The 20698-nt window shown below is 29.3% G+C and overlaps 7 protein-coding genes across 15 annotated transcripts; 3 read left to right on the forward strand and 4 right to left on the reverse strand.

The window, feature by feature from the left end:
- Positions 1-74: 74 nt before the first annotated feature.
- Positions 75-3626, reverse strand: Pll (serine/threonine-protein kinase pelle). 6 transcript variants are annotated; one of them, XM_076307448.1, is made up of 7 exons: positions 3455-3584; positions 3228-3332; positions 2703-2907; positions 2501-2634; positions 1758-2375; positions 1235-1674; positions 75-890 (listed from the first exon to the last, which is right to left on the reverse strand). In XM_076307448.1, the coding sequence occupies exons 4-7, from the start codon at positions 2613-2615 to the stop codon at positions 549-551; spliced, it is 1515 nt and encodes a 504-aa protein (XP_076163563.1). In that variant the 5' UTR covers positions 2616-2634; positions 2703-2907; positions 3228-3332; positions 3455-3584; the 3' UTR covers positions 75-548. The 6 variants fall into 6 exon arrangements, with proteins under 6 accessions (XP_076163563.1, XP_076163562.1, XP_076163561.1 ...); XM_076307447.1 differs by having other exon boundaries at positions 2703-3332; XM_076307446.1 differs by lacking the exon at positions 2703-2907 and having other exon boundaries at positions 3228-3626.
- On the forward strand, positions 3005-5269 carry U2af38 (U2 small nuclear riboprotein auxiliary factor 38). 3 transcript variants are annotated; one of them, XM_076307453.1, is made up of 7 exons: positions 3005-3130; positions 3216-3299; positions 3505-3827; positions 3909-3996; positions 4189-4255; positions 4365-4653; positions 4783-5269. In XM_076307453.1, exons 3-7 carry the CDS (start codon positions 3784-3786, stop codon positions 5018-5020), a joined length of 726 nt encoding a protein of 241 aa, XP_076163568.1. In that variant the 5' UTR covers positions 3005-3130; positions 3216-3299; positions 3505-3783; the 3' UTR covers positions 5021-5269. The 3 variants fall into 3 exon arrangements, with proteins under 3 accessions (XP_076163568.1, XP_076163570.1, XP_076163569.1); XM_076307455.1 differs by having other exon boundaries at positions 3600-3827; XM_076307454.1 differs by having other exon boundaries at positions 3216-3827.
- Positions 5270-6827: 1558 nt separating this feature from the next.
- LOC143144731 (transcription factor YY2) lies at positions 6828-10107 on the reverse strand. 2 transcript variants are annotated; one of them, XM_076307451.1, is made up of 3 exons: positions 9606-10107; positions 7480-8035; positions 6828-7388 (listed from the first exon to the last, which is right to left on the reverse strand). In XM_076307451.1, exons 1-3 carry the CDS (start codon positions 10090-10092, stop codon positions 7274-7276), a joined length of 1158 nt encoding a protein of 385 aa, XP_076163566.1. In that variant the 5' UTR covers positions 10093-10107; the 3' UTR covers positions 6828-7273. The 2 variants fall into 2 exon arrangements, with proteins under 2 accessions (XP_076163566.1, XP_076163565.1); XM_076307450.1 differs by having other exon boundaries at positions 7480-8074.
- On the forward strand, positions 9587-11487 carry Pen-2 (presenilin enhancer, gamma-secretase subunit). The gene is made up of 4 exons (XM_076307456.1): positions 9587-9986; positions 10410-10716; positions 10792-10896; positions 11224-11487. Exons 2-4 carry the CDS (start codon positions 10656-10658, stop codon positions 11361-11363), a joined length of 306 nt encoding a protein of 101 aa, XP_076163571.1. The 5' UTR covers positions 9587-9986; positions 10410-10655; the 3' UTR covers positions 11364-11487.
- Positions 11488-12223: 736 nt separating this feature from the next.
- Positions 12224-16544, reverse strand: Mfs16 (major facilitator superfamily transporter 16). Its single transcript, XM_076307443.1, has 9 exons — positions 15858-16544; positions 15263-15774; positions 15081-15159; positions 14864-14999; positions 14436-14801; positions 13394-13595; positions 13180-13328; positions 12619-12921; positions 12224-12540 (listed from the first exon to the last, which is right to left on the reverse strand). Exons 2-9 carry the CDS (start codon positions 15537-15539, stop codon positions 12478-12480), a joined length of 1575 nt encoding a protein of 524 aa, XP_076163558.1. The 5' UTR covers positions 15540-15774; positions 15858-16544; the 3' UTR covers positions 12224-12477.
- Positions 16066-20046, forward strand: Fancl (E3 ubiquitin-protein ligase Fancl). The gene is made up of 6 exons (XM_076307452.1): positions 16066-17270; positions 17420-17527; positions 17633-17880; positions 17963-18152; positions 18245-18472; positions 18554-20046. Exons 1-6 carry the CDS (start codon positions 16968-16970, stop codon positions 18650-18652), a joined length of 1176 nt encoding a protein of 391 aa, XP_076163567.1. The 5' UTR covers positions 16066-16967; the 3' UTR covers positions 18653-20046.
- Positions 18520-20234, reverse strand: LOC143144736 (NADH-cytochrome b5 reductase-like). The gene is made up of 4 exons (XM_076307457.1): positions 19712-20234; positions 19263-19572; positions 19019-19230; positions 18520-18911 (listed from the first exon to the last, which is right to left on the reverse strand). The coding sequence occupies exons 1-4, from the start codon at positions 20037-20039 to the stop codon at positions 18724-18726; spliced, it is 1038 nt and encodes a 345-aa protein (XP_076163572.1). The 5' UTR covers positions 20040-20234; the 3' UTR covers positions 18520-18723.
- Between the last annotated feature and the right edge of the window lie 464 nt (positions 20235-20698).

Consider the following 20698-nt stretch of genomic DNA (forward strand, 5'->3'; position numbering starts at 1 on the left):
AAATAATAGAAGGTTACATAATATTTAAGCCTTTTTTAAAGGGATCTGTATTTCGTAATTCTATAAAACATTTCATTTATTCTCATTTCTAAATATACATAACAACAAGAAATGTAAGAAAATAATTTCTTTGTTGTATTGTTTTCTCATTACCACAGTGTCATTTGTGTCACATATCATTTATCATACAATAGAGATAGAAATATAGCATTAAAACTACAATTGTACAAACTTCAAAAAATATATTGCTAGATGATTCAAATTTCATAATAAAAATTTAAAATACAGTATATTATACATTTGTTGCATAAATTATTTGTATATGTATTTATTTACATACTTAACACGCATCAGTATAACATATAATTATGTTTTGTATAATTTTCTATACCCAGAAAAAGAGTTGGAAAAAAATTAATATATTATACATAAATATAAATTTTATTATAAATAAAATCTCTTTTTATACTTTTGTTTAAGTACCTGAGATTACAGTTAAATTATATTATCTTTATGCAATTTATGATAGAAATAAAGGCACAACAAAATTATAAATCATTCAATTTTTTGTACACATAATCCATTTCAGGTCTATTTTGTGCCATATGATTAGCACACCATTTCCCCAAAACCATTAAATTATTATAAACCTGCTTATCTTTCTCACCAGCCTTGTTATCTACTAATAAAGGAAGATCTCTATCTTCCCAACTATCAATAAAATCTTTTAAAAATTTGTTTTCCAACCTGGACTCATCATAAGCTGGTAAACCAGTTGCTAATTCAAACAAAACTATACCATAACTATAAGTGTCTACCTTTGTAGATAACTTTCGTCCATGTAAAAATTCTTCTGGAAGATATGGTCTAGTACCATGAATTTTACTTACCTAAAAAAACATTATATATTATTAACTCTTTGACATTGGATTCTGCATTTTGTAGATGTCCTGGATCTTTCACATTTCATTGGCATTGGTAAGAAATACACTGACTAATTGCTCTATTGCTTAAATAATAATCAATGTAGAAAATTAATGTTCACAATAATGCATAATGGTCTCCATAACATATTAGAGAAAACCTTAAAACAAGATTTTCTAAATACTGTTAAATAACAGTTTAATTGCTTAAATTTTTGCCTTTTACCAAGTTGAATTTTCATTACTTGTCTACCATCATCAAAGGGTTAAACTTAATTTATAACAACATGTTTTTTAAATGAAATACATACTTTCATGGAATCTCTCTCAGGACCCTCTCTTGCTAAACCAAAGTCACCAATTCTGGGTTCAAAATTTTTATCAAGTAAAATATTAGCACTTTTTATATCACCATGTATCAATGGCTTTCCTCCAATTGTATGTAAATACTGTAAACCACGTGCAATTCCTTTGGCAATTTCATGACGCTGTATCCAAGTTAAGGGTTGACTTTTTTGTTTCACTAATAATCTGTCCTCCAAAGATCCATTTTTCATAAGTTGGTACACAAGACAAGGTGCTCTGCCATCTAAACTGTATGCATACAATGGTAAAATATTTTCATGTGGGCAAGAATTTAAAATCTTTATTTCTCTAAGTGATTGTTGAAGCTGGAGTATATAACTTTCATCTGAATCAGCTCCTCTTTTTTCTATCTTTTTAATAGCTACATCTGTATTTTTCCAAGTACCTATACAATAAAAAAACCAACATATTTTATTTATAACAAAACTTAATGATTAAATAATTTTATAATCCTATTTTTTTCATTACCTCTATATACAGTTCCAAAACCACCTTTTCCTAATATATTATGCTTATTCCATTCATTTGTAGCTATGAATAATTCATTATAAGTTGCATGTGGTAGAGTAGCTTCTGTACGAGGAATTATTACATTATTATTTTTTCCATCATTTAGAACATGCTGTACAGAAGGTGAATATGCTGCTGCCATAGAAGCAACAAGTAAATTGTTCGAATTGCTTGGAGTAATTCCAATTTGCATAGCTTGCATTGGTTGGTTTAATATTTTATGAGATTCCTCCTTGGTATTTGCTTTAATAACAATTTTTGGTACATTTGGTTCTGGTGGTACAACTTGATTAAAATTTTGTGTGCCTATCTTTAAATCTTTAGTGTTTTTATTGAGTCGTTTTCCAAGAACTCTTTGAAGATTACCCTCTCCATTATGAAGTAATATATGAAATCTTGTTTCAACAAATGGTTTTAATGGCAACATAGATTGATAGTGGTGCATTCTGGATAATAAAATGAACAATTCAAATATTGTATGATTATGATGGCCCCACATTGTTAACAATTCATCAGTTGGATTTTTTTCCTTTCGCAAACTGTGTATTGTTAAAGCATCGTAATTCATCCATATTCCTACAAAAAGAAAATTTTGATAAGCTTGTGTGAACATATATATATAATATGTAGACAGTAAAAATATATATAACTTTGATAGAGCATCAACAAATAATGTCGAAATTTTCATTTTTACAACTTACCAGCAAGCTCTTCCCACTTGTCATTTTGATTAAGTATTTTACAAAGTTCTGATCGTTCTAAAAATGGTAACTGATAAATATATTTTATTTTATCTGTACAACTTAATGACGTCATATCGTATAACAGGAATTTCCTAAAATTGTAATTATAATTGATTCAAGGAAAATTATTACGATTCATACCACAGAAAACAAATATTACGTTTGAATTACAGTACCATCTGTCAATGAGTTGCTAAGCAAGATTTAAAAAATTTATCGATAAGGTCACAAATACTATTTTTACTAGGTCGGTATTACAGATCTTCTAACATCACCCTCAAAAATGAAACGTCTATTCTATATCTCATCTATAGTACTATCCAGACCTCATCTGTTAACAATCTTGTATAAAATATGCACCAAAACTAAAATATAAATTCTATTTTATACGTATTTATTCAGGTCATATCCCTTTGTGTAGTCACGTGGTTTTACTTTCACGAAGTCTTTGGTTTAATTTAGTACAAAAATGTAATTGCTTTTTTATGAAGTGTTCATACTTCACAAATGTGTCGTCGCGCATTGAGTTCCGATTGGTAGATTGCATTTGATTGAATAAACTAATTGGTGATAATTTCTGCGCATTTAGTTAGTATGGACAAGTTTTTATAATATCAGTATTCTTACTAACTTTGCAATCATTTCCAATAAATAATCTGCTATTGATTTTTAGACATTATCTTACCGTATTCCGTACGACGGTGTCGAGTCAACACTGATCGACACTATCGACACAACGGGCTAATGGAATTAGAAGGTACGCGGATAGTACTATTTACATCTATTTTATCTGTAATCGAACAAATCGTAGTTACTTTATTCGAGCGGTAGAAAGTGAGGTTAAGTTGCTGTATAACCGGAATTTAGAATATTGCTAATCAGAATTTAAAACAATTTGTGCACTTCTCTAACTTGAGGCTGTTTATCTGGAAACCATCAATTTTCTGTCTTTTTTATGTAAGGTGTTTCACAACGTTTTCAATACAACTTGACTACACACATGCACACTCGCATACATAATGATGTTTTACAATACACAAATTCGTGTGCCCTCTAGAGGTGAAATTTCAAATCTTTAACAATACTCGCAAAGTTATTAAGTGAGCGTTTTATAACACCGCGTACGCCATTTTGAAATCGGAGTCGCACGCAAAACGTTGTATATGTTGTGGAAAAGCGGTTCTTTGCACGCTTTAAAAACCATAACATCGTAGTTTCGAAATAGCAAGAAAAAACAGATAATGGCAGAATACTTGGCATCAATTTTTGGTACAGAAAAAGACAAGTAAGTTCAATTTTTTAATCGATATTTGTTTGAATTTATCGTACTAAATCTCAACACTATTACGTTTCTTCATTTTTACAGAGTAAATTGCTCGTTTTATTTCAAAATCGGTGCCTGTCGACATGGAGATCGATGCTCACGAATTCATAATAAGCCAACTTTCAGTCAGGTAAAAATGTTTTCCTTAACCTTTTATTTCTTTCTGATTTTTCTAAAGCTAATTGAAATCTATAGATCTTATTTGTTTTTACCTTTTATTAATAATTAAAATTATAAAGGTGGAATTTATTGATTTTTTTATTGTGTATGTTTGATACGGTAGTAAATAAAATAAACTAATGAGGATATGTGTTTGTTTCAGACATGCTTATTACAGAATCTTTATGTAAACCCGCAGAATTCAGCGAAAAGTGCAGATGGATCTCATTGTGAGTATATTATTAATGATGTAGTTTAATATATGTTTAAAGACTTATGAATATTGAAACAATAATAATTTGTATAATTTTATAAGTATTATGTTATATTTTTTTATAGTGGTTGCCAATGTATCCGATGAAGAAATGCAAGAACATTATGATAACTTCTTTGAAGATGTTTTTGTTGAATGTGAAGACAAGTATGGTGAAATAGAAGAAATGAATGTTTGTGACAATCTTGGAGATCATTTGGTTGGAAATGTTTACATCAAGTTTCGAAGGGAGGAGGATGCAGAAAGAGCTGTAAATGACTTAAATAATAGATGGTTTGGTGGTAGACCAGTTTATGCTGAACTTTCACCAGTTACTGATTTCAGAGAAGCTTGCTGCCGTCAATATGAAATGGGGTATGTATGCGTATAAATGCAGCTTAGAATATTTGATTTAACAGTGTTATAAAATATTATATATAAAATTTAATTCCTCCCAATAACTTAAATACTTTTTATTAAATACAAAATTTAATATTGTTTCAGAGAATGTACACGCTCAGGATTTTGTAACTTTATGCATTTGAAACCTATCTCACGAGAATTAAGACGTTATTTGTACAGTCGAAAGAAAGGTGGTAAGGGTAGATCGAGATCACGTTCACGATCTCGCGGTCGTGATCGCAAGCGAAGATCACGTTCTCGTGATAGGAGATCCAGATCCAAAGATCGTCGAAAAGGTAGAGACGATAAAGGCCGAGATGGTCGATCCGGGAGGTATTAATTATATTAATTTCCAATTGTAATAACTCTTCATAATAAAACGATCTAAATTGATCTCTCAATCCTTTGACTATCTTGTCAAACAAAATGTATACGTTAATACATTTTTAAACTTTCGTTCATTAATTGTACAATAAACTTTCTGGAAACATTAATTTCTTCCCTTGAGCAATACGTTGTATGAAATTAATAAAAGATAACAAAAAATGTACTTTTCTAAAAAAGAAATAAAACTTAATGTAAACAATTGCTTTCGGAATTTGACGATTGAAGGGTTGGATAATGTAAAATTGTTTAGTATATAATTATGTTGAAATTAAAAACGTAGGAAGCGTCCCTTCTTTCTAAATGTTATATGCTCATATCAACATAAATAATTTCCTTTATATTCACTCAAATTTGTCTAAATTGCTATATGATTATAAATAGATATGCTTGAACATAAACTGAATTATTATAATTTCCAATGCATTAATGAATCTTTATATGTGACTATTGTGACTGTATAAAGTTATCACAGTATAAAATAATTTTGCATGTGTAATAATAAAAATAAAAGAACTAGAAAATCATGTTTACTTATTTTTTTGAATCCATTAGTATAAACTTTAAATGAAAAAATTATTACATAATATGAACACACCAGTAATATTCGAACACAAGGAAGTTAGTTTTATACATTTCACATTATATTTAACATTACTTCCAACATGAAGCAAATATTATTACAATGTGCTAGAAATTATGCTGAATGCTCCTAGTATAAGTGTTGATAAAAAATATTTATTAGCAGACTAATATCAGACTAAGCTTCTATTTTTCCATCAGACATTCAAAATTCTACAACGATTTCTCAAACTTCTTTCCATAAGCAAACATCTCTAATTATATAGGCCAAATTACATTTTATGCTATACACTGGCTGAATTTATACTAATGTTGCATATTTTATTACAAACTGAAATTATCAATTTAAAATACTTAACAAATATGCATAGAAAATACGAAGAATTATTGGAATATACAGAACATATAAAACCCAAAAGTTACTTGATAGGAAAGAAATTCAAGATTGTAGTCTCATACAACAGATCATGTGTTAATGCTTGGAAAATGAGTTTTCAACAAAAACTTGAAAAGTATTTCATATTTTGGTGAATACAGCTATAAAAATGCAATACGTAGCTGTAAAGAAATATTTATGAAAGAATATACTTTACACAATTTAAATAAATTATCCAAATTCCTTTTATAAATAATGTTAGAATTATTATATAGATCGAATTGTAGATATATGTTTTAACGTTGTAGCTGCATGTATAAAATTGTGATATGCGAATGTTAATGAATAACGATGTAATGGGATGCACGCAATCGCCATTTAATACAGTCGATATTATAAATCTATCTATAAACTATTGCTTCTTACTTCAAAATGACACGAATTTCTTAACAACTTCGTTAATGTCATTGTATCGATGCACGTGTATACATCACAATGTGTTCGTGAATATCACGGATAAAATATATTATGTCAACGTACGTCCTTCGAATTAATCGTTTTTTTCTTTTTTCTTTTTAATTCCGACAATATTGAACGCATTTGATTTTACAATGCTTTTAGTGTTTATCTCAATAGACAGTACTTAAAAACATCTTAATAATTTTACAGGAATTAAGATATCATATTTTGCGGACATTAAACTATAATATACAATAGACGCATTTATGTTTCTTCCTTTTTTCCAATGACTATTAACAATTATCATTATATAGTGTAAAAAGTATATTAAAGTGGTACAATTAAGTCCGACGGAAAAGACGTATTTTGTAGTTTATTCTCATCAGAATTTCTCCAAAATATACTGTATACAATATTTTACTTTACGTATAAATATATACAGTTTCATTATGACAGCGCACTAGGTATCATTTAGTTACTCGGACATGAGATTGAGCAGTGCGCAACATTCTACCTTACATGTCTCAGAAGATAAGAACTACCTTCCTTAGCATAGTTTTATTTTATTTTTGTGGTAGTATAGTGCTCGTGTTATCCATTTACTTTGCGTCTAAGCACAGAGGTATAAATCGATTAATTAATTTCATCTTTTAAGATAACTAACAGCTTCTCAGTAATGTCCTGCCCGCATCACTTGTATCGTGAAAATATTTACATTGTTTAGATTACTAATTAATGATTACGATACTCCATAGTAGGTTTAGTAGGATATGAGATCATTGTTTAGGGGGGCTAATCAGCATAAACAATGAACTGTTGGTTATCCACATCCGCAACTTCAACTTGAACAAACTGAGGTTGTTGAAGTTGTATTTGTTGTACTTGTCTTCCAATTGCATTGCGCGACCTGCAAATTAATATTTGTATGATATTACACAATCACTTTTTATATGAAAAATACTCCACCTTTTATTTATAAAATAAAAATATATACTTACTTGGCCTTTGCATGTGTTAATATATGTGACTTTAAATTCGTTGATTGTGCAAATTTTTTGCTGCATCCATCAAATGGGCAAACATATGGTCTATCTCCAGTGTGAATTCTAACATGCGTACGAAGATTGAAATCGAGACTAAACCTTTTGCCACATCCTTCAAATGTACATTGGAAAGGTTTTTCTCCTGTATGAACCAGCTGGTGCCTCTTTAATTTTGAACTTTCAACAAAAGCTTTTCCACATTCTGCACACACATGTACTCTTGGCCCATGAGTGTGCAAATGTTTACGCATCGCACTGTTGTCTCTGAACATTTTTGTGCATCCTTTGTGTGGACAGGCTATAGTACGCTCAACACCATCTAAAACAGGTGGCTTGCGTACTTTCAATTTGTGACCAGGCCTAGCAAATTCTGCCAGCTGTTTTGGATCCGAAAGGTCAAGACCTGGCATTCCATCAGAAATGGAGCTTCCAGAATGATTGAATTTGGCATTCGATTTACCAGTCATGTATTCTGTGTAGTCTGGATCAGGCTCTGGATTTGAGCCTTCATCTGGAACATCCACCAGGTGAGGAGCTAATAGGACACTCCCTTTAACAATAACAAACAAGCAGTCCCAAACAAAAGCTACTGTATTTATTTTTGGTTACGAAAATTGTATATTTTTTATTTGTACTTATTAATAAAAACTTTTATCACATAATAACATAAATATTACTTTTATTAACTACAGAAAGCAATAGGTAATATTGTATCTAATATAATAAAACAAACAGCAAAATATATAAATTTAACAGTCTAATTTTTTTTTTATTTACCACCAATTTAATGTACATTTTACACAGAAAAAGGAAAGAACTTATTTTTATTGCGTTTATTATATATATATACATAATATGTATACACATTATATATATACATATATATACACACGCGCGCACATTAAGTTTGTGTGCGCGCGCGCGTAGACGCAACACCGCGCGCGCGATACTCTACAAAGAATATGAATAATTAAGGAATATAAAATTTACACAAATGTTGAAAAATTGATTACAATAATTTGAATTTAGAAGTATTATCTACAAGAAGAGTTAATGTAATAAATACTATTTATATACGAAAAATTAATTAAAAATGTATTTAATTATTAATTTTAATATTAAGTTTCAATCAAATACGTAATACGCGATAGAAAAAATATAAATATTTCAGTACTGTAATTATTGAAAAATCAGAATTGTTAAAAATCAAATGCAAAAATAAACTTTTAAGTGAAAATTCGTACGAATATGATCTGTAAATTCTACTGTATTATTATATCACAGAAGTATTAGGATATATTTATTGCATAAACCAATCATTCATTTATATAATAAAGAGGCGCGACAAAGATGAAGTCGATTTATGTACCTATGAATTTATATTATAAATTTATTTTTAAATGGTATTTCATATCTATTATAATTCAAGTATTTATTGTATAATTTCGTAAAAAGAAACATAAAATTTAATTTAATTTTTAAGGTCATTTATGTATCTGCGAATACTCGACAAAAATTATGGATTTTACATTGAATGACGTAAGAAGTCAAAACACGCTTTATATTTGAAAGAATAAATCTAAGTTTTTAAATAACTTGCTTCATCAAACAAAGAATTAGGTATTTTATTCAATAGAAATGTGCAAAAACTAATACAGGTAGTGAAAACAAGCAAAAAATTAAATAAAGGAGCATATTTAGCAAAAGAAAGATAACGCGAGCGTAAGAGTTCTATACGTTCTGCTATAAGCACATCTCCGCCATTATCATTCGAGAGGATAGATCACGTAAAAGAAGCCATTTTCAAAATATGGCTGCCCCCTGGCAGCATAATGGCGTTCTCTCGATCAAAACAAACAACGCAAACTGTCAACGAAATCATCGGTAATAAAAAAAATCCGAAAGCATACTGTAGATTTATTTGACAATCCTATAAGAAAACCACGGTATTGATTCAAGCCCACCGGAAGTGCGTACCAACAGTGTACACGGAGAGATACTCATTGCAAAGATTTTCATCGAAGTACTTTTGTGTGTGTCATTTAAGTTATCAAAAGGTTAGAAACAAACATAAGACTTACCGTCGTCGGTACCTGAAGCCCACATCGTCACCGAGAATTCACCTTCGAGCGTCTTGATTTGCACTTGCTTCTGCTCCCACTTTCTAGCCTTCGTTTCCGAACCCATTTCCCCAAAAATCGTATGATCGGACGTTCTGAATCTCGATGCACCGCCCTTTCTGGCCTTCTTAGGACCCTTCCGCGATGGACCGGGACTCGATTCGACATAAATATCGTTCTCTGGGACCGGGATCTGATCGTATACGCTTAGCGGATCACTGCCGACGATTTCCTCTTGCGTCTGTAGTATGATTTCTTCGCGTCCTGGCTCTGGAAGTGGTTGTAGAGCTATCATCGGCTGCCCATCCTCTCCCTCGATGGTAGTTTCCACGGTCTCGCAAGGTATTTCCACCGGTATTGTTTCTATTTCAACCTCTTGGATATCTGGTTGAATCTCCACTTCGGTTATTATGTCCGAGGACGCCATATTAATCTCCGCTGACGCCATGTTACTAATCAAAATGGCTGGCCCCGGATACTCGCGCGACAAGCGGGGCGGCAAGTTAGCTGATCACGTGATTCACTCCCACCATTACGATCACTAAAGTGGTGTTCATTCAGAATTCCATCTACTTTTTTAAAGCAATTTTCTTTTTGAAATTTTTTTTTCAATTTGATACACGGATTATAAATTTTGTTTACGACGTATAGAAACATAATGCTAATAACTGCATTATATAATATAGCTTATTGCTTTGAATCCATTACACGTTTAGTATGTTCCTTATGAGAACCATTAAAGTGTACCCTTTCTCTTCTTTTTAGTACATTGTATGCCATCTTCCGGGAAATGTGAGTAACATTTTCACTGCAGAAGAAAATGCTAGGTTTTACTTTGACACATCATAAATGTATTTTGTGCATTATTCCAGAATTTTTCCTAACGTCTTAATTGGTTATTTTAGACATACACAAATATATCCTTATAATATAGAGAATAATATTGCATGCATAAGTTCGAATATTTAAAATAAAAATATAGGTTATTAATTTGAGATTGCTGTTATCACGATGGATTTAGCAAAAATTCCGAATGACAAAAAATTATATCTTTGTAAATGGTATTTTCGTGGTAAGTGACATGTGTTTAATAACGATATTTTAATTGTATACATAAAAATATATAAATATTTTGCTTGTTTCATAGCTGGGTTTGTTTTTCTGCCATTTCTTTGGGCTGTGAATGCTGTTTGGTTTGCCAAAGAAGCTTTTATTGCACCGCATTATGAAGAACAAAAACAAATCAAAAGATGTAAGTTTTTAATTTATTATTATTTAATTTAAGTTTGTAGAGTTACTTCTTTGAATGGCGCAATTTGTACAAGTTTAAAACGAAGCTTTGTGTTGCATTTTTACTTTGCATTTTAAATTTATTTTAGCAATCTGTTTTTTATCAAATTGGTTTTAAGTATAGGATGTGTCTTGATAATCTTACATTGTATGATTAAAAAAAAATATTGGTTTATTTAATTCTTGTAAATTATATTTTATATTTAAATTGACATGTTTACATTTCACAAGTAAGTTTATATCTATCTATATGTATATAATGGCTATTTTGTTAAACAACACTTTTCAGATGTGATATTCTCTGCCATAGGAGCAGCTTTATGGTCTGCTGCTCTTTTAGCATGGATTATTACATTTCAAACACAAAGAGCAGCATGGGATGAATTTGCAGATTCTATTAGTTACATCATTCCTATGGGTATTCCATAACATTGTGATACAATTATCTTTATTTAGTTATTAATTAATAACTAAAGTAAGCTCTGATTAAATTGGTGAGGTATTCCATCAGATTGTTTACTTAAAAAACAGAAAATATAAACTTAAAAGCACATTATCTTTGTATCAAATATCAATATATTGGCTGACGTGATTGTACCACACAACAGAGTATTATAGTTGAAAGAATTAAACTTAGAAAGTAAGTAGGATATACCAAGAATGAGTGAGGTAAAACAATGGAGAATATAGGTCTGTCTACTTGTGTTCAAGGGTTGACAGCTGGAAGTGATAATTCATGAATGTGGATCAGATTTTATTCATTAATGAAAGTAAACATTTTTGATTATACTTTTTTATATAATATTAATGCATTAATGAGGTTTTGCCGATAATGCTAATTCAGAACATGATTGCATTCTAAGGCACATGTGTTTACAAAATTTAAAAGTGATTTATATTACATATAATTAAAATTAATAAGAATGAGGTTGTGTTTAAATTTATTTTCATACGAAAAATCTCACCTATTTATTAGTAACAGGTACAAAGAGATTCAATGAATAATATAACAGTTAAAGTTTTCATTACTAAATATAATTCTGTTGACAACCATTGAACACATATCAGCAAAAGTTTGCTTGGACCAAGCAAGAACGAAAAAATAAATATAAAACGATTGATTGAAGGTGGACTGTGCTCCTATAAATCCAATCGTGCTCCCACACATAATAAGAAAGCCGAGGTCCGCGGTGATAGCATAAGAGAGGAAGTAAAATATAACGCCGCGAGCGGGAAAGTGACTTCGACAGTCCAATGTAACTGGCGTTTATTTTATTATAATATATTTTTAATATACAGATTATAAAAATAAAACTTTTATTTGATATATAAATAAATCACAATACTCAATGTTATAAAAAATAAATCGTTTATTTTAGAGTATTGAAATGAAATATTTCTAAAACATAATAACACATTGGTTTTATATATATGTATACTTTATAATGTTTGTAAAAAAAACTAAAATTGCAAATGCAAAATCTGAAAATTGATTTATTTTCATATTTATTCATCATTCATTATTTGACATAAAAGAATGAAGCTAGATAACTCTCCTTCGTTGTCTGTATACTTGTATATCCCTGTAAACTAATCTTGATAAAAACTGAAATAAATAATGAAAATTTAATTATATTTAGAAATATTTATTGTTACTTAAACACTTAATATAAAGTAAATTTACCAATAATACCAGCATGCTTGCAATCATAAGCATATAGAATACATTATGCCAACCAGCCCAATGTGATACTAAGCCTGCTAATAATGGACCAAGAGCAGCACCGATACTGCCTGTTCCATCAATGATAGCAGTAACTGTAGATAAAGCCTTAGAATTATTTCCTAGACTAGGATGAGTTCCTAGCTCAGCAGACACGGCAGTTGTTATCAAAGCATAAGGTCCATTAACTAATAGTCCTGCTATTAGTAATAACACAATGTTGATGGCTAAGCCAGTGCTTCCAATGTAGTCATACATAAATAACTATACAATGAATCATATAAACAAAAATTAAAGAGGTAAAAAATTACTAACCAAATAATATATATATAGTTTATACTTTGAAAGTGTGCACTAAACATTATTCTATATTTTTCTTGCTTAACTATTTTGTTTTGTATATTTTATATTTCTTGCTATTTTAATTCATTAGTTGAACAGGGAAAATTACTTATAATATTTCCAATATTTAGTACACAAAATAGTATTACCATTGGAATCACAACACAAAGTAGTACATACCACAGGAATTGCAAACCCAAACATAACTGCACATGTTAGTGCACTCATACCACTATGATCGGATATAGAACCGGCTATAATTGCACCCGCAATACCACCAACATCAAATAAAATCGAGACATCCGCACTAATGCTTGTACTATATGTAGCTAAAAAAAGATAGAAGTATTTGTAATGCATTCTAACACATAATTATGATATAATGGATACTAACTTGATGCTGCAATATACAATGGTAACCAGTATATAAATGTGTAGCTCACAAGCTTTGCAAAGAATAAAGAAAAAGAATATTCTAGGACTCCAGGTATACGCATAGCTCTTGCAAATCCAATTACATTTCTTGTATGAAGTTCTTGTTCACGTCTATGCCTTGCTAATATTGGACTAGTTTCAGACCGTAAACTTGCCAAATCCTTTAAAAGTAAATTTTTTATTAATGTTAATAGAAATAGATAGAAAAATATTTAAAGCTTTAATTTATTGCAAGAAATACTGAAGTGATAATGAAAATATTTAAGTAATACAAATAATAGAATGCAACTTTTGTTAATTCAATTATATAAAGTGCAATATTAATTATGTAGAAAACAAAGCATGCACTTACTTCAACACCGACCTGTTCGCGGTAGACACAGCGATAGATGAGACGCTAAGTACAGCAAATGGGTTATCTTTAGTGAGCACATAACATGTGCAAAAAAAAAATATGAAAATGTTCTAATGTAAAAGTTTATACAGCATACTAAAAAACTAGTTGTATGTTATGGAATTAAAGAGTTAAGAAAAATATAAAAGTGAAAAGCGAGTAACATAAGTATTAGAAAAAAGAAATATTGAATTTGTGCTGATAACATTTCAAAATACATTAAATTATATGCATAAAAATGTAGGAGAAAAAGAATCGGTCACTTGGATTATTGGACCGAAATTCGAATCCGGATTTTTTATTTACGGACGGATGCACTAACTACTAAGTTGGCCGGAATCAGGTGAGCATCAAAATAATGAACATTTTTTTCTTCTCAACTGATTCCGACCTAAGCTTTCCAAGCTATCAACGATTCCTTCTCTCCATAAGCCTCATAACACAGTATAGATGCCGCCTATACAATATTTAGAAAAAAAATTAATCTACATTCCAGTGCTAAATGCAAATTAACAAAACAGTGGTTATGTAGTACATCTATTAAGACACTTCATGCTGATAGTCATACAAAAATCCTATTAAATAGTAAAAAATATTTTTAACTTACATCTTCAATATCAGAACTATAATTTTCACAATCTGCACCACTGTGCTCATCTGAACTGTCAGTAGCATCAACTTTTCTATACCTAGGAGGAATAGGTGGAACACATCCTATATCAATAGGATTGGGTGCTAGAAATAGGAATATTATGAATCCTGCCAAGCCCATTATAACTCCAGGTACCATAAAACTAAAACCCCAATTAGATTCCACAAATTGAGCAGCTACTAAAGTACCCAAAATGTTTCCTAATGATGTATGAGAATTCCATATTCCAAAGATTAAACCTCGTTTTCCTTTTCCAAACCAATTTCCTACAACTGTGACTACACCTGGCCAACCTGACGTTTGGAAGACACCACCCATTGCCTAAATAGAATTAATAATGAAACATATTTCTGTAAACAATAAATTCCCATTTGTACACTTACTTGAACCAGAATAAAATACCATAAATTATGGATATTATACACCTGAGCAATACCCATAAGGTAACAAGATATGCCTGATGCAAGCATACCAAATGTAAGAAAATACCGTAGATTTACCCTTTCTGCTATGAAGCCGCTGAACAAACAAATATAAAATTATTATCAGAGTAGGCTTTGTAATCTTTACATCATAATTAAGCTCACTTCGATATGTCACCTGAGAAACATAGCCGCTGCATATGTAAATAAAAATGTTGAGTCTAACATGCCAAGTACTGCTGATGCATCAGCAGTATCTGTAAATAAAATATATTACTCAAACATGATTCTCTCTTATAAAAATCATTTTTAAGTTATTTTTTTCAAAATAATTATTTTTTATGGTGAATTTGTATTTACCAAATGGAGCCCAATCACACCATGTATTTTTATTTTCACTATCAATTAAAATATTCTGAGGTGGTATTAGACCGCTACAATTCAAAACCCATATGTTTTTCACAACAGATATAGGTTTTCGTGTCATATGGTAACAGGTATATGCCAAATATGTAAGAACCAAAATGCTTCCTTGATGCCATGCTATTCGATTGCAATTGCGATGACGGCAGCATTTGCAAATTGCAGATTCTAATACTTGTAGTCCCCATGGTTGATCTCTTACTATGTTAGTCATATTCAATAAAGAATATTTTCTCTTTTTTTTCTTTTATTAACTGAGATATTGTAAACAATGAATTGCAGGGTTCACTACATAAGTAATATTTTATACATTTGTTTGTACTTCTTCAGTTTGATTTTTATCTTTTTATGAACCACTATATCAGTTTTTGTCCATATCATTTAAAATAATTTATTTTAATACTTTGGGCAGAATGTCCAAACAATACTATATCTCTTTTTAAGAATTGCTAGAATTTACAAAATTAACTATTTATATTCTCATTCACATACAATTCTATTAATCATAATATGTAATCATTTCAATACATACACAATTGATAATGCACACTTCTTACAATACTATTCATAAGAATACTTTATAATAATTCTGTTTCATTAACATACTATGAACATCTCTTTATATACACAACAGATATAACATTAATTTGTATACTTTGTATATCTTTCTCTTCAATCTGCTTAATGTCACGTGTATAATTTATTTCTTGTACTTTCCTTTCACACTGATATTTCTATCACATTTGAGGTTTTAAGTTAAAAATAAAGGAAACAGCTTTAATACAGTAGCTACAAATGTTGAATTTGATGAAGGAACAGGCTATGACTCATAACCTACAACAAAGAAGACTAACACAAAACCGAGGCAAAGAAAAATAGTTTACTGCATATGTGTCATGATACAACATTGTCACTTCTTTCACTGTCCGTAAAAGAACTATAAGAAATGCAACTCTATTTTAGATTTAGTGGAATGTTTACTATCGCAAGTAACAGACGATAGTTGCTATGTGTGCAGTAAACTCAACACATATGTATGTATAAACACTTTTATCTAATACATGACTGAGATATAATGCCGATCTCCATCCAAGGTTGTACATATGTGTATTCATACTTAGTGAACAGATATGTAAACAAAATTTTGTTTAAATAAATTAGCTACAGAAAACTCGAAAGTAGAATATATTAATAAAAATAGCATTTTGTTAATGTTTATATTTAAACTTTGAATTACCTTCTAAAGACAAAAAAGTATAAGTTTAAGCCTTGAGAACTTGAATAACATATTGTAATTTTGTTTTAGGTAAATGGAGTTGTACTTATTTTGTTTTAGTTAATGAATTTAACACTATTTAATATTTTGATATCATTTTAGGAAAATGTAATGAGTTATGATTATGATAAACAAATTTTATTAGCATAAAGCAAAACTAAGTTTGATAATGATTTTTTGATAATAGAAAAGTAGGTATATACATACATACATGTGTACGTACACATGAGAGAGAAAGAGAGAAAGAGCATATGATATTTTGTAAAAGCCATCTAGCGACCAATCGGACGAACAAATATGTAGTTATCAAAAGAATGTCAAATTTTGCCTTGACTAAAATTTTATTATTATCAATGTTTGTATTTTATGATGGTCGTTGATGATTACGAAGTTATTGTACAATGCCATCCAGAAATGGTATTAATTTCCGAAATTCCAGTTACATGGCAAGGATTTTTAACGGTTTCTTGTCGATCTAATTCAGGACGAAATATCCGAGTAAAATTAAAAATAATTGTACCGAATTATCCATCATTACACGATGCAAATGTTACTTTTGGTAAAAAAATTACACTTATACGTAATTTAGAGTTTAGTCGAAAGGTAAAAAATTTAATGCAAAACACAACGAAAGTATCTTCGTTTTTAAGGCAATTACAATCACTTATAGTAAGTATAAGAACATTTTATACATTTCTATGATATTAATAATATTGATGTAAGGAACAAATTATATACACATTATATATAATAATTTATTATCTATTCTTTAATATATATTTGATATTATAATGAATAAAAAGAATGTTTTTAAATAGAGTAGTTTCATCAATCCTATTCATATTGAAGATGATATATATGAAATAACAGATAACAAAGCAGTGGAAGTATTGCAAGAATTAAAAGATATACTTGAGATTCCGTCAGTATGTATTAAATCTATGTTTGTTACTTTGTTTTGTAATATGTTGATATTTTTAAGTCTTTAGAAAGAGTTAAACAATATCATCATTGTAATTATATTGTTAAAGGAAGTACATTTATCATCTGACAGTAATTTAAACACAATCCAATTATCTATCAAAAATGTGTCTTTAAAATTACAAAGAACAAAGGATAGAATATATCCTTGGACAGTTATCTATTCAGATTTGCCTGAAATACATAGCTTTGGACCTTTTGAGAAAAATATATCGACATTGAGCATTGCAAGAAATAAATTCAAGTTACAAGTGGAAATTCTTCAAAATGCTTGGACAAATCTGAGGCAAATTGATGAGTAAACATAAAGTCATTTAATTTTAACAAATATTTCTTTTTAAATTTTGAATCTGAAGAGTCTATCATTTTTTAATTATTAGGAAATGTTGGATATTAAATCCACAGGAACCAAAACCTTTCCACCTTTATCGAGAAATTTATTTAACACCATGCTTATCTATGTTTATTGAAGTAGATCCCTTGAATCCAATGGACTTGCCAATAATTAAATTTGCAGGTAGTGAGGATGAAGTTAAATTGAAAGAGGACCTCGTTTCTAAGAATTTGCATGTAAATTATATTTGTAAAAATTTATACTTAAGCTATAATTGATAGTTCTATTGTAGAATGCAGCAATATTGTGTACTGTGATATTTTTTCAGTATTGGAATCTGGAATGTAATATCATAGATAATTTAATGATGTTATTAAATATAGATACATTTCTTAAAAAAGAAAAGAAAGTATGTATAGAAGATAAGAATGTTATTGTCACTGATGAAGAATGTTGTATTTGTTTCTCTATAAAATTAGACAGTGAAATTATACCTAAAAAGATTTGTAGTAATGAAAAATGTAGGAGGCATTTTCATACACTTTGTCTCTTAGAAGTATGTATAAAAAAGATTAGGTAATTTTATAATCAAAGTATTAGATATTAAGGTAATATTTTCAAATATTTTATATTTTAGTGGTTGCAAAATGTTGCTGGTAATCATATTATATTTGATCATATTCATGGTACCTGTCCATACTGCCAGGAAAGTATATCATGTTCTATTAACCCGTAAAATTTATTTACATTAATTACATTTAAAATAAATTATACTATATTTAACATAACAATTTTTTCATTAACTTATTATTCAAATACATGTATGTATGTATAATTCAGGTACCGAGTCCAGTGTTCAACAAACCTATTGAATTTATAAGTACCACATATTAAAATTAGTGTTGTATTATGTATATTGTTTTCAAGTATTTCAGAGATCGATAGTTTATTTAATCTACCAGATTTTATGTTTATACCATGAAGACTGTAAACACCTGAAACATAAGAAAGATATTATTGGAATGAAAGTTATATTAACTCATGACTAATTAATATTTTTTAAATTGAATTTATCATTAAGTACTTAAAGCATGTAACTCACTGTGCAATTCTGAGAGATACAGGGTACATTTGAAATTCCAATAATCTGATAAGATTTGTAGTTCTTTTTTCAAAGGTATCTGTAATATATTGCGAAATCCCCCAATAAGATGAATTTTTGTCTCTTCGAGTTCATTATCTACGATTGATTTTGCTATAGGATAAACTGCAGTTATTCCAGATCCCATACTAAACATAATTATGTTCTGAAAACTAAGAAATGCTATTAATATTTTTTAAATAACTTTGCCATTTGTTTATCAATAGCGATATTATCATACAAATAAATTATGTTTTTAATGTTTTTATATATTGCAAACCTGTTACTTTTATATTTAAAGTTCCCATATGGTCCCCTGACACGAATTGTATCACCTATTTTTATATTTCTTAAATATGTACTAAACTTTCCATTACGATAAAGTCTAATTAAAAATTGTATACTATCATTTGTCCAAAAGATCGGTGTAAATGGTTTGGTTGTATTCTGTAAATGTAACATAACGTGTTGGCCTGAATTAATTAATAAACTCATATCGTTTTGTAATTCATTTTCTGTAAACAATGGATAATTGTTATTAACAATATTCATAACAATATTCAATAATGCACTCAAATTAATCGTTACATTAAAAATAATTCTAAGTGATAAAATTTGTCTGGGGGTTTTCTTTTGACAATGTAAGAAGTCTACCTTGGTATTTCAAAAGGATTAGTACATAACATTCAGAAGCTTCCTTTATATTAGCAACTACAAAGTTTTTGTATGAAAGTGGACACAAAATATTTTTTTTATTTTGTATTTTAATATTCTGTTTCTTTTTTCTTTCATATTCTTCAAGTAACTTTTTATGTACATCAAAGATGCAAGGATCACATGCATTATGACAGCAATCTTCTTTTGAAGGTGTTACTGGCCTACTATCTTCACTGTTGCTGGAGCTATCAATATTCATGTTGTATAAAACAATTTTATGTACAAAAATAAAATAAGCTCTCCAAAAAATTAAATAAATACACATTATTATAATTAATAATCATTTTTATGCTGTTTAATTTACTTAATTATTAAATAAATTACTTTTATGGATTCATATACTTTGCATAAACTTTGTAAATTCTTCGCTGTCATTTCACCACATATAAGCACGTGCTAGGCTTTACATAACTACATCCATGTAGTGTAAGCATGTCGAAACTAATCTCGACCATGATTGCTAGATCGCACGTTATAGGCTATACGTCATATTGAATTTCTCCCACCACTTCACGTTGTGTAGGAGCCACGTGTTTGCGAGCTTTGTACTTTGCAACTTCGGATAGTCGAGAAAGAAGGAAATTGAGACTTCTTTTAAGATTCCTTATACACATTTTAACTATTAAAACAAAATTTTGTTTTGAATATACTAATACCATTATATCTAAATGGTTGCATGGATTTCAATGAAACTTCACATTTGATTTCTATATTATCATATCAAGATATGATGAGATTTTGGGCATAACTAGTCCGTGGATAATAATAATAACCAACGAAGTAGTTAAATTGATAACTGTAGAAAATTTTTCTTGTATATCATACGAGGTTCTATCAAACCTTTCAGGCTCAGAAAATATTGTAACACTAGATTTCATTCATTTCCACAGATGGAGCTTGACATATTCCAATGTAATTTATAAC

This window comes from Ptiloglossa arizonensis, chromosome 3 (assembly GCF_051014685.1).
Source record: "Ptiloglossa arizonensis isolate GNS036 chromosome 3, iyPtiAriz1_principal, whole genome shotgun sequence".
In the NCBI taxonomy this organism is placed as follows: domain Eukaryota; kingdom Metazoa; phylum Arthropoda; class Insecta; order Hymenoptera; family Colletidae; genus Ptiloglossa; species Ptiloglossa arizonensis.